This window comes from Poecilia formosa, unplaced genomic scaffold (assembly GCF_000485575.1).
Source record: "Poecilia formosa unplaced genomic scaffold, Poecilia_formosa-5.1.2 Scaffold300, whole genome shotgun sequence".
Taxonomy (NCBI): domain Eukaryota; kingdom Metazoa; phylum Chordata; class Actinopteri; order Cyprinodontiformes; family Poeciliidae; genus Poecilia; species Poecilia formosa.
Window position 1 is genome coordinate 759,077 of NW_006800239.1, and position 17,033 is coordinate 776,109.

Consider the following 17,033-nt stretch of genomic DNA (forward strand, 5'->3'; position numbering starts at 1 on the left):
AATTTAATCTGGAAATTTTATTTCAGGTTTTTTAAGAGAATGCAAATGTATAAGTTTATTAGTAACCTGTGCATTTTTATTTTTATTTTCCTGGGATAAGGAAAGCAATGTGTGCTATGTGAATGACACACAATATCATTCTCATAGCACTCTTTAAACTGAGGAAGACAAGAAAACACACTTAAACTTTTGCATATCTACAGCAAGTTTAATATGATGAGTTTGACAAACAAGCCCAGAAGGTGACCCAAATTTATCAGTAAGCATGATGACGAAGGAGGTAAAAAATGTCTAAAGTTCTTACTGTTACTGCAAACAAGGCCATTTTTAAATAACATCATTTGGCCCATTTAAACACGTAGTTTTAAAAAAGTGTGAGAAAAATGCAACAAAACGTCACCCGATGTATGACCTGCATTTTTATTAAAGTCAACAAATATCATCATTGCTATGAAAATAAAGAAACTAGCAAATAAATCTGTTGGGAATTATTCTGAAGCAGATAAAAAACTAACAAAGATGAGGTCATTCAGACCCTGCAAAAAGCAGCTTGATCATCACAGAACGTGAAAGAAAGGAGTGAGATGCTTTCTAAAATTCATTCAGACTTCAGTGCCAGTAGTACTCTGAATAACTTATTCAACTAAGCTGTATTGAACAACTTTTTGAATAGGATATTCAGTTTTTCCTACTTCATACTAAAAGCCCAGAGGATCATATTAAACTATGCACAACTGCAAAGGAAGCAGAACAAGCAGCAGAGTAATCAGAAGTGCATATCTACTCTATAGAGTAAAGTTTTGAATAATTCTTTAATGTAACAAGTAAAAACGAAAGAGGAAATTACTACATAAAATCTTGACATACATCTCCTGTTCATTTAGTTGTCAGACTTTTGATAAATGTTGTCTTCAACCGAGGTGTTAGTAAGAATATTCCTGTTGTTATTAAGGGTCAAGTTGCTGCTGCCCTCTCCGTCGGGCTCCACGGCGTCTTTTTCACTTTTATATCTGATACCAAACAGGTTGCAGAGTTTGTTCAGCAGGAGGTCAACAATCTCTTCTTCTTCAGAGGGCTGGGCCAGAAGAAAGAAAATCAGAATCACTTTAAAAACAAAAACACTGACACAGGCATGAGCCATCAGACTTTGGACCAATAACTTTGATTCTTACTCTTTGGTTTTCAGACACTGGAAAGCATTTGCTGTCGAGAAAAAGTTGTCAGAAGACACTCTTATTGTGCGTGTTACACACGAGCCTAAGAGCCAAGCTGTGATAAAAATGTTTTAAGAACTTATCAGTTACCATTTGAATTTATGATTTGAACACAATATTGACTTTGACCTTTGTGCAAATGCTTTTAATATAGCTGTGGATCCTGCTTTTCACAACAAAATGCAGCAATATTGAGCAGTGGGACTTAATATCAGAGGATGTTATGGGCTGATTTGGAGACCTTGCATACTCAAGTTAGATTCACATCTGCAATAATAAGATATGAGATGAAATTATACTAAATTGAAGAAAGAAAGAAAAAAGCTCCATAACACACAAACCATTATGCAAGCCACTGATTTCAACAAAATGTTTGGGATTTTTGTTAATAATTATGATAGTTTTTTGTGATCTCTGGCAATAGGAACAGGTAATGTTTTCAGACAGCAAAGACTGTCTAGACAGCTGCAATTATACCGGAAAAGGACATTACAGAACACTGCATCCGACAGATTGCCTCATAAACATAAATAATGCTATTTCTGGCTCAAAAACATTCAATGACAACATTTATCTAAGATGATTTATCCAAAGTAAAGTTTTATATAAAACAGCTGTGCGTTTGAGAATTTAGACAAAGCAGAAATGTCAGAGCATTTTAAAATAAAATAAAAACTTCACACGAGGAGGAAATCATGATTAATTCTTGCTGCGTTTTTGTTCATACTTTTGTATTTAAAACTTTTTGTTTACATAAGGAAAAGTTGCAATTTTCACAAAGTACATAGAGTGGTGTGAAAAGTGTTCACTCCCTTCCTGATTTCCTTGTTTTCTCAGTGTTTTAGGAAGTCTAACCAATTTAAATATTAGTTAAAGACAACACATGTCAACAAAAAAATTTGTTTTTTAAGTTAAGGTATTATAAAGTGAGAGAAAAAAAAATCAAAATCTAAATGACCCTGTGTGGAAAAGCAATTGTTGCTCACATGTTCTTCTGGCCTACGGCTAATTGCCCACATCGGAGTCTGCCATTGAATGCTAAGGCTAGTTAGCATAGCCACAGATGATGGCAGATAAACAGTTTTATGTAACAGGTTGTTTCTCCATCATTAGCACAATGAGCAGACCCGACACGAGTGTGATTGACAGCGCTAAGACCTTCCTCCTGACTCTGATTGGTTGTTTCTGACCAAGCTGTTTATTTTTGCAGATGGCAGTAGGACCGCAGGGGGAAGGCACAACATAGTGACAAATTTCACAAATATGTCAAAACATAATTCATATTAAAGTTCAATACTGCAGCCATAATATAATGACAGAGCTTTTTAGTTCCTAACACTAAGGCTTTAGCGGAGAATGCAGATGAGCAAACGCCAATCAGATCCTACCAGCTAAATGTGTTCAGAATAATCAGATTAAATCACAAAAATCTGGCATTTTAAGAGAAGTGTGTAGAATTTTGTGATGCAGTATTTTTACCTTTAATTAATTTTTGTTTCAAATCGACCCGCATCAGCCACCATCTGAAGATGCAGCAGTTTTCTCCTGTTTTCCAGTTAATTCAGGTCAGCTTGGGAACCAGAGTGCTTGTTGCTAATTTCACTATTAGGTTTGGCGGCAATCAGACTTTAAACTAGCTGTTTCTCCAAAGAAGTGTTTATTGACTTTGATGTTCTCCCATATGTATCACTGATGAAACTTGTTATAAAAGATAAATGTAGTGACAACAGCATGCAGTAGGGACCAGAAAAAATGTTTTTATTGGTCCTTCTACTGGCTTGATTTGAACAAAAGTTATCACTTTATCCACTATTGTTCCGATTTATTTATTTACTTCTACTCGTTAAAAAAACTGACAGGAACTGTTATTTCATTTTCAACTATTCCACATCCCTGCATATTTTGGAAATATTAATCTTTCTTTGCTAACAGCTTAAAATGATTATTTCCCTACACTCTTGTGTTGTTTTGACAATCAATATAAAAACATGAAACACTTAATTTAATTAAATTATATGTCGTTGCTTAAAAATATATTTCTCTCCAGTAAGTAAACTATCTGGAAAAGATATATTTTCACATGGAAACATAAAAATGCTTTGTGGTGAGCCTTCTCCATTAAGCTAGCATAATATTGAAAATAATCTCCAAGGATTTAACAGCAGAAAACTTTCTGAATCCATAATCAGTGACCTTTTTAAAAGTTGTGACTTTTTTCATAACTAACCCATTTCTATTCACAACCATTTAGAACTTTCTAGACTGCTATTAAAAGTCTTTTATTTACAGAACAATGGTAGTAATCATAATGAAAAATTATTATTTATGACTGGTTATTACAATTCTTTAAGCTTTAAGATTTCCAACAAAGAAACTAAACTTTTTTAATAGAAAAAGGTGAGGGAAGGTTAATGAACAACAGAAAATCAAAGAGCCTTTTCTTCACAGATAAATTGTTGGGTTAAGCAGAACAAACCGGTGGGTGAAAAAAAAAAGAAATTTCAGCTTTATACTTTGGGCAACTTTAAAAGGGCAGAATGAGGAAGTGAAATGTTAACTAGCATTTGATTTGTGAACCGTGAACATACATTCTTAAAATTAATTCAAGTTTTAAGTAGAGTCCTATGTTTTCGCAGGTTCATGATTAAGATTCTAGTTTCTGTCTCAGGCAGATGCTGTTGAGTTACAACATAACGAGCATCTGTCAGGATGGCCCACCTTTTACCTTCAAAACAACTCTGATGAGTTTGAAAAAAAACAAAAAACATTTTGGATGGATCAAGGGTTGTCTACTGCCTAGATAATGGAAGCAGGTTCTCTGTTGCTTGCTTTTCAAAGGTGAAACCATTTTTTAATCGTCAGGTTTGGAGCCCGGTTCAGTTTTGTATTTTGAGTTCTTCCTTGCACAGTTTTCAGATTTTAATGCACTCTCTCTCTGATCTGCAGTTGTTGGACAGTTTCTACTGTAAAGGCCGTGCAAAGACTGTGGCCGGACTTTTAAAGAAGTTTGAATTAGAAGTGTTAACATGATAAAGCAGAGCTATTTATCATGCATGCATGCATAATCAGAGATGCGACACCCAGAAATCAACTGGTGATGGAAACAGGCCAAATTTTTAATGATCAGTGACTGGGTGATTAATAACTCAGAAATCATATTTTTTCTTCTCAGAGAATTCAAACACATGTAGCTTCTAACATATTGTACTTAAATTGTGTTTAAGTACAATGCTTAAACTCAGATATTATGAAATGAGATAAAAACAGTCAACCAAGTAAAGAATTTTAAAATTAGTGTTACCTTGTGATGCATTTGCTCCAAGTTTAGAGACACAAGAATCACTGAAATGAAGAGATTTAGAACCACAAACGTCATGAAGACAATACAGGAGCCAAACAGCAATCCGCCGAGGACTGGGTGACTGTCCAAAACCTGGGAAATGATTCAGCTGAGTAAAACATCTGAGTAAACATTGTTTTTTATTTTAGAATAATGCAGTGGATCAGTGTGCACAGTTAACTGTAAAACATCAGACTGAAGAATGCATTAAATACAGTTAATCTGAAACACCTAAATGAGTCAAAAATATAAAATATTAAATCACACCGTTTACCTGGTCATAGTTAAAGATGCCTATCTGCAGACTGATGATGGTCAGAAGAGAATCTAAAAAGGTTTTGTAAGATGAAATCTCCCAGCCATAAATCACGTTACTCTGAAAAGATGACATGTGACAATCGACACATGAAACTCTGAAGTTATTTATGACAAATTAAAGTCTTAAAACGGATCATTTAAAAGTAATTTACTTAAACAACAATGTTTTTCTTTAATCACATTAAGTACAAATAAAGAATAATTTACAAATAAAAGCAGAAGTTGGAAATATTCAATGTTTTGTATCCAGACAATAAAACTAAATAATTAAAGGTGCTTGAAGTTTTTATTGCATTTTTACTCATTTTTTCCATCAGTTTGGGTCTAAGGAGGAAACATCAATATTTTAATCAACTAATTCAGAATGAGACAATGCAGGTGAGGGAGGTTTCTGTACAGATTGTGCAGGTTTGTGCTATTTTATGAAATAATTGTAACCAGAATCAGTGCTCTTTTTACATATCTTAGCAAGTGCAATCAAAAGGAATCATGCACACAAAGTCCTAAATGTGTGTTTTGTATTTAAGTTTATCCAACAGCAGCTCTGAAGCTTGAAGTTGTTTTTAATGAGTCCGGGTGTCAGATTTGTGAAATATTATAAACCTCTGCCTGCATGCTTCCCTGCTCCTCCTCTGTTTTCTCTGTCCTCATTGCTCAATGTAATGCCTGAAAAACTCGACTTATCTTTATGTAAGATATGCACAACTTTGAGTTGCACACATCCACATGGTGCAAAACGTATACCGATCTCTATGTGCAAGGGACCCAAGAATGTTATTGGTATGTTTACCCTGGATTTTTGTCTGTTGTCACAATTTTGAACCACTAAAGCCTCCATGCAGAAAATGTGTGCAAGTTTAAAGCAGTGATGACTTTGTTCTATTATGTTATACTCTTGATACAATCCAAAAGTCATTTTCATAATCCTGCACAATCACACCCATATTCAGATTTTTTTTAATGTAATAACACAGACTTAGTCAAGCAAGAAAGGTAAGAGTGAAATTAGCATATTTGTTCAATTATGATTATCTCCTGCAATGTGCAAATTGCATATTGAAACATTCTAAAAGAAACATATATAAATTAAATAACTTTAATTTGAATTGTTTTATGTCTAATATTTATTTGGATGGGGAAAGGTTTGGAGAAGCAGATTTTTTTTTTTTTTTACTTCAACTTACAACACCATAATTATATCTTTAATTATAATTTTTTTAAAATCCATTCTAGTTCATCTAATTAGCCAGGAGGGATGATTGTGAGATGAAAGTTTTGCAAGGTACTCACTGCAACTGAGTATGCCACTAGTGTGATCACGATGATGAGTAGAAAACTCGAGATGTCATTCCAGGCTCGATGCAGTGCAGCCGTGATCAGGTTCATCTTGGGGTTCAGTCTGAGAAGGTGCCACAGTTTGACAGTGGACAGAAGAACCAAGAAAGCAACCAAATACTGAAGAACTAAGTCGGCTGCAGCAGTTTCACGAAAACTGGCAAATCTACAAGGGCAGAAACAGGTGAGTTATTAAAAGCAGCAAAGTTTCACTGAGTTTAACATTTTAGATTATAAACACGCTCCATGTAGTTAGATAATACAATAAGATAGATTTGGATGTTGCTCTCACTGGTCTTTGTGGGTTTGGTAGAATTTCATATCACGGTTTCCAAGCAGAGTCCTTTGGATAAAAACCGCAGTGGCACTCCAGCTCAGCAGGATGATGCTCAGCTCCAGAAGGTTCCACTTGTTCTTGAAGTAAAGCCAACGATGCTGCTTCAATAATTTGGCCTGTCATAAAAAATATATATTTTTAACAAATGACTAGAGCAAATGATGTAGGTGATTTTCTCAAATAAAAGGCTTAAAAAATCTTCTGAACATTCAAATCTGTGATTACAATAAAAACAGAATGGTTTATTGCTAATTAAGTGCTTATTAATAAATTCTGAGTTGGTGTAAATTGAATGTTCTTGAAACTAAATAAGAAAAATGGGTTTTAATCCAGTAGCATAGACTGTACAGGTCCACTCAGCCCAGACGTAAAATTAAGAATTTACATTAAATTGAACTGTGCCTAAGTGGTTTTCAAAGATCGCCTTTCAAAAACAGTCTTTTTTATAGTAGTGTGTATTCTGTCCAATTGCTTGTGTTGGTCTATGATAAAAAACACAATAAAATGCAAAAAATTAATGATTGTAACAAATATAAAAAGCTCCAAGAGTCACAAATGCCTTTGCAAAGTGGTTTATATGTGAACAGATAAGTTTTCCCTTTCAGACATTTTCTCTGTCCAAATATCTTTTTCTCAGTTTTTCAGCCTAGAACAACATAAAGGTCTTAAGGGACTGAGAATGAAACAAAACAGCATGTCTAACAGGAGCTAAATTACCATTAATAGTGGAGAAGGAGGTGAAAGAACATCATTACGTTATACGTAGCATAATTACGAATGATAGAAGATTGTTGCTATTAAAGCCAGAAAAAGAACTGCCATGAGTGATTTGCTTTTTCTTATGTGACAATAGGTGCTATATACCTAAGTACTGGATTTGCAGAAAAAAAGAAGTTAAAATTCATGATAGTAGAGTTGCATATCTTGTTAGACTGATCTAGTAAAACACATAAGTGGCATGTTCAGTTGCTATTAGCAAAACAGACAGAAATCAAAAATCCCGGGTTGCACAAAGTGCCCACTGGCAATTCAGATTAAAGGGAGGTTTTGTAGCTGTCTGCTGGAAAATTAGGTTCGTGGACCTTCAGAGTATTAAAACAACTGAAAAAAAAAAAAAAAAACATGCCTCAGGCAACTCCACCACATTTTGTCTTTACGAACCTGAACAGATCCAAGTACATTTACTCACTGAGGAAATAGATTTATAACTGACTTCTCTTTTTATAAAATACACATTTCTATAAAATAAATGTAGCTCAAGCACTTTTTAAAATGACTATTTTTTCACTTGATCAGAGTTTGGAGAGACGTTTAATGAGTAAAAAAGTCCGAGACGTCCTGTCTCCTCAGGGTATGAAGGCGCCTATCATTAAACTAGAATATCATAGCAAAGTTAATTAATTTGAATAAGTCATTTAAAATCATTTAAACTCAGGGAAACTCAAGTACAAATATTATTACACAAACTGTGATGTAATTCAGACTATCTCTGTAATTTTGTTTAGCCTGGAGCAAATGAAAAATACTAAATCAATGTAAATTGGAACAAAAGTTGTCTATTAGACAATAATTGACAGTCTCCCCATAGAGGATAAGCCATGAAAGGTTTGCTAAAGAAAGTAACGTAAAGTTGAGTAGATAGAAATAAATGTAAGGTTTTTAGGTGTTAAAAACAATGAAAGGTGCGGGAATTTAACTGCAGAACCCAGAAAAAACTCCAGCACAATTGCACTAGTGATAAATAAATGTTTAAATCTTCTTTGACAGTGATTTCATTTAGTTTCATTTCACTGCCAGGATTTACGAAGTATTAAAGTGAATAACTAAAGTGTTTACCTGCTTGAACATGTAGTAGAGAATGAAAAGCAAATACATGATCTCAGAAGCCATAACGAAGAAGTAAAGCCCCCCTGTTGATGGGTAAAGACGGACAGCCTGCAGATCACTGTAGAACTGGAATGCTCCTGCAAAGTTAAAGACATGATTTACTAACACAGAAAGAGGAGAAATAAGTCTGCATTTTCCAGAAGATTATGTTTAATAAAGCTGCAGGTCTTTAGAAGAGCACTCCTCACCTACGGCTGAAGTCTCCATCAAGAGCGTGACGATACAGAAGAGGTTCACGTTTGCATTGTAAACCGTGAACTCGACAAAGATTGCCCTTGTGTACTTATCAAGCCATTTATTATGGAAAAGATACTCAAGTGTGCTGTAGACAAAGAACATAATGTTTTAGAGCTGAAAACAAAGAGTTACTTTTTCTCAGATTTCTGACTTTAGTCATTCTGACAATCTAATAATTATGACTTTTTCTTTTTTTTCTCATAAGTAAGCCTGACTTTTTCTCTCAAGAAACTGACTTCTGACCTTATAGTCATTCTGACTTATATATATAAAATTCAGAGTTTTTCTTTCAGAATTTCACCTGCTGGCATTTTGAATATCTGGTCCGAGCTCAGCTACAAATCCTCCTCCTCTGTAGAGCACCAGTCGTCCCCAGACTGGCAGACTTCTGAGCTCAGCTTCAGTCTGGTACGTCCATGGAGAGGAGGCACTTTCCTTGACAGAGTGGTTCCAGCCAGCTTCGTAGGAACCTGTGTCTTCTATCTCCCATGAATAGGGGGCTTCACAGTCTGGCACTAATCCAAGCATGAGACTTGCAATCTGACACGAGTTCTGCTCAACTCTTAATTGGCGAACACGAGCATTCCCCACCAGCTTGGAGTTTCCATCTGTGATAAATCCTACAGGAAAATATTTTACAGTTTTACTAGTACTGGAAAGAAAAAGTCACAACATTATAGCATTTAAAAAAAAACCCCAAACATTTCTAATAGTAGCAAAATCTTCCTATCTTCACGCTGAATATAAAGTAAAACACTCCAGATTCTTTTTGGGGAGAAATAGTGAGACATCCTTCACAATTTTAACAACGTAAAAAAAAAAGAAAAAGAAAGAAGAATCAAAACACCTGAAAGTGTCTACAGCTTGTGTCACAAAATATCCTGCAAATGATAATATGGAACCAAATAGGCTGACTTTCACAAATCCAATTAACGTGATAAAAGGCAATAAAGTAAAGTTTAATAAACACAATCTGTTTGCTATCTTGGGATTATATTTATTTTTCTAAACTAGAGGCAGACATCTGTTTTACTGGGCGGCATTAAAGCTGCAAACAGCCTTAATGAGTACTAACTTTTTGTACATAAGGCAATATCAAAGTTGTTCTGACAGAAATTCAGCTTTTAGACTTGAGTTCACCTTCAGCTGTTTTCAACAGAAGCTACAAGTGTGTGGACACATTTTAATGTTTTGGAAGGATTCCTACCTGGATATTCTCCAAAGAGGTTTTGGAGTAGAGTGGTGTTAGCCCAGGTAAAAACATCCTGAAGAGTCATGCTGTCTGGGACGTCGTCAGAAAAGCTATTTTTAATGTGCTGTTTCAGCAAAAAAGCATTGGGATCTCTCTGACCATAGGCCACCAGCAGTAACATCCACATGAACCCCATGTAAACTGCAACATAACGTTTAGAAAAAGTCAACACACCTCGCAGTTAAGTCTGAAATCAAATAATTTACCAAAATAATGTAACTTTATACTCACTCAAGATCTCATTGAGCAAAGCAAAGGCCTTCTGTTCCATAATCTTGTTCCTTTTCATTCTCTCGATGTCTGCAGGAGGAGGTGGCTCATAAAGATGGTAATCCCATTGGCTTGTTTGTTTTTTATTTTGATCACCTGTTTAAAATGGTGAATGTTTGAAAGTTTGTTGTCATTTGTTGGAAGTTAAATGTGTGTTTTTGGAGGATCACGACATTACCAGACTTTCTTCCACTTCTTTCAAACGCCACATTTTGAAAATCTTCTTCATCGACTCGCTTTATTACCAGTGCAAAGAAAACTGCAAGACATACCACCTGCAGCACATTGAATACACAAATTTCAAGGCAATATCAAATCCATGAATTGTTTCCAGGCATTATTTATGAGCAGGTTTTGAAACCAGAGCACCATAAATCTGATAGTTATGCTTTAGGCCAACAGAAATACTAAGTCTTACCTTCAGTGGCTGAATAAAGAGAAGACTCTGAAAGAAGGAGACGATCATGGATACCAACCAGCTGATGGAGCACTCCTTCCCAAATTTCAGCCCATAAAGCATCGTGAAATATCCAGAAACAAAACTGGTTCCAATCACCAGCAACCAGCCGACAAAGATAAACCACCAGGGTAGAAAACCCCGACGCTGTGGCTTTTTTTTCAGAACATCGTCATCATTTGAAGTGCCATGCTCAGGAACAAACCTGGAATTGGACAGATAAAGAAAGGGTTTTACATTATTTGTCAAATCAAAATTACTACTGTGCTGCAGCCTTGGCTATGAGAACTTAGAGATATTAGAGCTTTTCTTATTTTGTAGCAGTTATCTCTTACTTGATATATGGCAGAGGTATGAAACAGATTTCATGAACATTTATACCAGTTCACATACTTTGTTCTTGCGCTGCTATAAAAGAAGCAAATATTTTCATAAAAGTGTTTTGTGTACTTTTGTGAAAAGTCCTTGTTTCTGTTTAAGTAGCCTACAAGCTAACATTAGCCTCTGACACAGTAAAACCTTTAAGGAAGCTAGAAAATCTAACAACAAATCACAAACATGCAGCTGCTTTCTGTATTTGTATTACTGAGGATATTATATTCAAAACTGTGGGGCTGAATTTTAATACGATGCCCTTCAGATGGAACTAAAGCTCCACTAGAAAGGGTAAATATTGGCAATCTGTTGGTTAAGAATAGACCAAGCCAATGCTTTTGTTATGATGTGTTGTTTTAAAGTGGACCCAAATGCAGCAGGCAGTGACGTAGAGTTGATCTTATAGATTTAATGAAAAAACATGAACAAAAACTCACAAAAATCACAGAGAACCAAGGGAGCCAGAGCAGAACAAAAACCATAAATATAAGGACAAGGACGGCAGGGTACTGACAGGAAGAACAACAGGATTTAACAGAAGGAAACAAAGAATGTGAGGACCAGAAGTTTAAGTAAAGGGAGAGTTAATGTGGAACAATGGAACGGTTCTGATTGGCTAACTGAGGGTGTGTGTGTGAGAGAGAAAAAGCAAATTAATCTAAATTAAGCTTTCATGAAGAATAAAACTAAGAGCAGGCTAAGAGTAAAACATGACAAGACTAATCAGATGAAAAGTAACTGAACTAAAAGAGGAAACAAACATGGACGAAGGAAAATAAAGTCAATACAGGGAAAGAACAGAAACAAAGAGTCCATATTTGACAGCACTAGTTCAGCCACCACGTCCCAATAAGCATTTTTAAAAGCTCAAAATAAAGCTGTAAGTGTAATGTTTTTTTTTTGTTTTTTTTTACTTCTCATGTTTAGGCTCATCTAGGTCCAAATGGCTGGAGGTGAAGAGCTGATCTTCAAGGTAGCTCTTCATCCCCTGGATCTGCTTCTGGGCCTTATCGAAGCTGACTGGGCTGGGGAAGCTGGACGGGTCCATCAGACTCAGCTCCTTTTCAAGCTGACACATTTGTCTGTACAGATGCTGGGTTTTGTTGCTCTTCTTCTCAATCCCCTCGGCTGTTAGCACAGGACACAAACACATCGCAATCGTAACTACTAAGATGTATGATTTTGGACGAATGTAAAAACTTTAAAAGTCTGATTTTGTTTATTTGGGGATGGATACACCTACAGCTAGCTTTTCTGAGCATCTCTGTTGCTTCTGACCTGAATAACAACACCACTGTCGCAGGAGCAGGACCCACCTGATAGTTGACACTGTGTTTTTGTCTGGGTGTCATTGCTGCATTTGGTATTCTGTTTGAGAAATTCTTCCACTTCGGCGAGGACAGCATTAATGTCAGTTTCTTTTCCAGAACCAAACTCAGACTTGATGGATGGGATGTTGCATTTGGTTGTCTCAGACAGAGACTGAAGAATTCTTGAAATATCCTAATTGTTCAAATGGAAGATATTGTTCTATATACATTAGAAACACATAATGCAATGTAACCAGCATTCTAGCCATTATTTTCAACTAACTAAAATCAATGCTTCAAAATGTTCTTCAGTTCAAATGAAAAATACTTTATAAATCCCAGAGAGAAATTAAATGTTGGTGCAACTCAAAGTTTTGAAGCTACTTGGGTGATATAAGTAACAAAACCTTTTATTTCTCTGTGGTATAAATAAAATATGTTTTAAATGAACTCAATCAGATTTGCACTAAAAGGTTATTACACAAACTAGAATTTTAGGATTTCTACATGTAATAAATGTGAAAAACCACATATTGTTTTTCTTCCTCTCTATGTGCTTTAATTCTGTGTTGGTCTATCACATGAAATCAGAGTGAAATACACAGAGGCTTGTGGTTTGCAACAAGACAAAATGGTGAAAAAACAATGTTCAAGGTCTGCGATGGGTTTTCTTTGCTGTTCACAAAGGCACAAAGCACTTACTTTTATTATGGTGTCTAAAGTGGAGCTCCCTGTGCTGCTGATGGTAGTTCCCGGTTGTAGAGAAGTTGTCTGTACGCTGCTTTTTTGCTGGCGGCGACTTGCTGTCTTTGTTTTTCTTTGACAACAAGACGACTCCCGAGGGCGAGTGTTTCTGAAGACGCTGACTATGAGGATGTTTATTGGAAACATGATGAGGGAACTCTGAACCCCAACCATGAACTGCTGCCAGGTGAACTCAAAGTGACCTGAAAACATAGCTCTGATGAGACAAGTTTGTGGCGTTTTCTTTTGTTTCTTGAGGTACTGTGAAGTGTAAATAAAAGTAGATGTACCCGAATCCATGACCTGATCTGAGGGGTCTGTTGGGATCCCATAAAACATGATGCTGGTCAGCATGGTGCAGAGCAGCAGGGAGAAACAGCAGGACACCCTCTGCACACAAGTAAAGTTGCTGCTCGGCGGTCGACTGATCACAGAGAACCAAAGGTGTCCGTCACTGAAATCCTTTGCCGTCTTCATGAAGAACAAGTTACTGGAAGATAGAAGCTTCAATGTTATAAACAGTTTAAGACAAAGATAAACTCCCAATTAGTGAAGGATTAGCAACATATTTTAATCTCTTTGTGTAGAGACACAACATTTGATGGGATTTGTGGCTTGTTGTCATTTAAGAATAAAGAAAAAGCTGTAAATCTTTGAATCATCAGCTCAATTTTTAAGTCGAGATCCATTGCAAAAAAAAAATCAGTTATTTATGTTCTAAAAAAAACAAACTTACCTGTTAACTGTAATTAGTTCACAGTTTAACAATTAAAGTAAATTAAAATAACTTAACAAGACTGTCTAGAAATCTTTAATCATATTCATATTTCACTTCTCATCCATTGGCTAATTAGTTCTCCTATAACAGACTATTTTTTCTCAAAATGCAAATACCTTCATTAGCTAAAAAGTTGGCTTCAGTTGAAGACTTGCTGTTTTAAAAAGTCAAATTTCAAAAGGTTTCGCTTTTCTTCCAATAAATTTGACGTTTCTTCAACTGAAATCCGAGCCTGCTATTGCATCTGATTTACATTTGATTTGACTTTTCATTGAAATTCAAATGGAAACGGACGTCCTAAGATTCACATCAGCTCTGCAGACTATAATGGTGCCCTTGTGTATGTAATTGTACACCTCAATGTACCGCTACACTTCTGCCTTACCTGAATTTCTTCAGATCCATCTCTGTCGAAACAGGAAAGAGTTTATCGAGGCAGCAATCACCCATGTCTATTGCAAGCCAGGAGTTGCATAAAAAATACCATTTCTGCTCTGTTTGTAAATCTTGCACAAGGACGTTGCCCACAAACCTGAAGGAAACAACAAACATTTTATCTCATGAAGTCTACATTTTTTTCATTTTTGAAAGTATTACATGTCAGGCCACAATATGGTGGGAAGTGTCACAACATTATATTAATAAGTTAGAACATGTGGATTCCATGAAGCCAACTGTTTATGTGAGTCTTAACAGGCTGTATTGTGTATTTCCCAGGCACAAAGGTTTTTGACTGTGCTATAAACCTAAAGTCCTTTGGCGTTCAGGCCCCGGCCGGGGACATCGAGCTGGACTTTGATGAGCTCGATGAACATTCCTGATGCAGCATAGGAATGCAGACCCCCCGGGGTCTGTACTGGTGGCGGCGGTCGGAGGAAGATAAGGCCTGAGAGCCGGGAGCAGAAGGTGGAGATGGGGTGGAGGTGGGTTGATCGCAGCTGGTGAGCAGAGGAGGCTATGGGAGAAGGTCCTTTTGAACTGAAGCCCAAACGATGATTGGCTGGAGCGAGGCTTGGTCCGCGCCGATAGGTCCAGGTTGCAGAGAGGCGGGCGCTGATTGACGAGGCAGGTGCGACTAGAGTCTTCCAGACTGAACTTTTGTCAAGACTCCATTTGTTAAAATGTTGTATTGATTTAAAAAAATTGACTTGAATTTTTAAAAGAAACTGTATTTTCCTACCTCCATTTTTCATATATCCTTGGCTTTCACGTAAATAACCACCAAATCTTAACTTGACAACGGTTTAAAAGTTCAGAATCTAATTCAGTTAAACCACTATCAATGTTTTTAAGATGTAGAAGTCTGCTCCAGACAAGCCCTCTTTTGGACTAGTTTTTAGTTTCAGTTTCCAGAACCAAATAATGTGGATTTCCATATAAAGTTGTCCATAAAGTTGTCAACTGCAGGTTGGCAACTTGCTACATAATGCGACCTGTATCTGACAGTCTTAAGGCAGTCTGAACAACACAGGTCGGATTTTTTCGAATGCGACCCAGGGCACTTGGATATCCGATACTATCCGATCTTCTCAAACATGATCTGAATCCTAACGGCCAGATCCTGAACGTCATTGATACTCGACAAACGTCACTATTCTGCGTCCTGAGACGCACAAACAAGCGGGAGGAAAATCAACAACCAAGGAGGGCAATGATGAGGATTCGGTGATTACTGTGCTGGCTCCGTTCGGACAACAACTTCAAAATCGTAAGCTATGCTTCACCGTTAGAATCCATGTTTACTTCCACAAACACTGAGGACTACTTCTTTTTTTTTTATGGCGGTTGGCAAAACACTGAGCATGCTCTCTATGTGAGACGTTATTGAGGGACACTTTCTGATGAATTTACAGTAAGTCTTAAAGCAAAAGGAGAGTTGGCTGAATTCAGCACCAGTAAATGAGCAAAATCAGTGACTGGAACCTTCAGAAAAACTGGAGTCTTTGCAATGTTGTTTTCTTGAATGCTCTTTGTTTTCAAGAAAGTCATAATCAGGATTTTGCTGTGGAAAATCAATCATATTCAGCATTCACCCTTTAGTATGTGAGGATAACAGTTCTTCATTATGTCCTTGCTGTAATTGCACATATTTTTGCTTTCAGTCAATTTGACATAGCTTCGGTTCAGTACTTTAGCTGATTGACTGTTTTATCCAAACTTTAGTTATCAGATCTCTGACAGTCAAACATATTCAGTTTATTCATACAGCTGTCAAGAATCAGTTGGACTTTCTTCTGGGTAACGTTCCAACACACCAATTATTGGTTAAGCCAGGCATACTGCCAACTTCTGCTTTCACAGAGGGGAAAAAAACGTACCGATAAACAGTTAATCAAGTATATTTTGTAAGCAGCACCTGGCTAGTAATCAGGCACTCACTTCTTGTGGAAGTAATGAAAGTGTAATAGGTTTTTCCATACACTGATACTGCTCTTAGCTTTGTTTCTGCTTCTTTTTTTTATACGCAGCATGTACTTGTTAGTGGTTTGTTGTTCAGCACTTACAGCCTGCCAAAACTACTTATTTCACAAATGAAGTAAAAATTCCTGAATACTGATTGGAGCTTCTTCATGTTTGTTTGAAATGTGGATATTGTATGCAATTCAGTATATTATTCCACGCATTCTGGTTCTAATAAAGTTATATTAGACAAATCATTTATATCCTCATGGTGGAAATTTTGAGATTTGAACTGAATGAATCTGCTTTATGTAGTCATTAAAAATATGTATTCATATCTAAAACTGTTATCTCTGTTGTACATGACATATTTATTATACTGTCACGACATTAATCAGAGTAGGTCTTATTAGTTCATCCTTTTTTTGTTTTTTAAGCATTTTTTTGTGATTTCTCACCAAGCAGGATGGTTTCCAGAATTGTTGTGCCACAGTCTGATGCCCTGCAGCTCTCCCAAAGAGGACGGTGTAGTCAGCAGGAACAAATCCACGGCTCCACGCTCAAACACGGGTTTCTTTGGATCACTCAGGTGATGAGGCTTACTGTTTCCATCTGCACCCAGAAGAGTGACTACAACCTGAAACAAAATACTGCGTCACAAGAATCCTCTGGTTCTTTATCTGTAAAGAAAAATTACTTCATTTGCACATAAAAACTTCTGACTTTGAGGACATTAATAAATAACTTCTTTCTCTTATTATTGCGATATTTAGCAAGTA

The 17,033-nt window shown here is 36.3% G+C and overlaps 1 protein-coding gene across 1 annotated transcript in view; it reads right to left on the minus strand.

The window, feature by feature from the left end:
* Positions 1 to 793: 793 nt before the first annotated feature.
* The window catches only part of LOC103152107 (polycystic kidney disease protein 1-like 2), a 39,707-nt gene continuing 23,467 nt past the window's right edge, over positions 794 to 17,033 (minus strand). The window contains exons 27-44 of the mRNA XM_007572443.1: positions 16,713 to 16,891; positions 14,240 to 14,386; positions 13,367 to 13,566; positions 13,035 to 13,279; positions 12,339 to 12,525; positions 11,937 to 12,150; positions 10,609 to 10,852; positions 10,369 to 10,465; positions 10,152 to 10,286; positions 9,876 to 10,061; positions 8,970 to 9,288; positions 8,620 to 8,753; positions 8,381 to 8,508; positions 6,500 to 6,660; positions 6,163 to 6,373; positions 4,829 to 4,930; positions 4,516 to 4,647; positions 794 to 1,075 (exon numbers count right to left, since the gene is read on the minus strand). Coding sequence (XP_007572505.1) covers positions 881 to 1,075; positions 4,516 to 4,647; positions 4,829 to 4,930; positions 6,163 to 6,373; positions 6,500 to 6,660; positions 8,381 to 8,508; positions 8,620 to 8,753; positions 8,970 to 9,288; positions 9,876 to 10,061; positions 10,152 to 10,286; positions 10,369 to 10,465; positions 10,609 to 10,852; positions 11,937 to 12,150; positions 12,339 to 12,525; positions 13,035 to 13,279; positions 13,367 to 13,566; positions 14,240 to 14,386; positions 16,713 to 16,891 — 3,216 coding nt within the window. The 3' untranslated portion in view covers positions 794 to 880. The remainder of the gene's footprint in view (positions 1,076 to 4,515; positions 4,648 to 4,828; positions 4,931 to 6,162; positions 6,374 to 6,499; positions 6,661 to 8,380; positions 8,509 to 8,619; positions 8,754 to 8,969; positions 9,289 to 9,875; positions 10,062 to 10,151; positions 10,287 to 10,368; positions 10,466 to 10,608; positions 10,853 to 11,936; positions 12,151 to 12,338; positions 12,526 to 13,034; positions 13,280 to 13,366; positions 13,567 to 14,239; positions 14,387 to 16,712; positions 16,892 to 17,033) is intronic.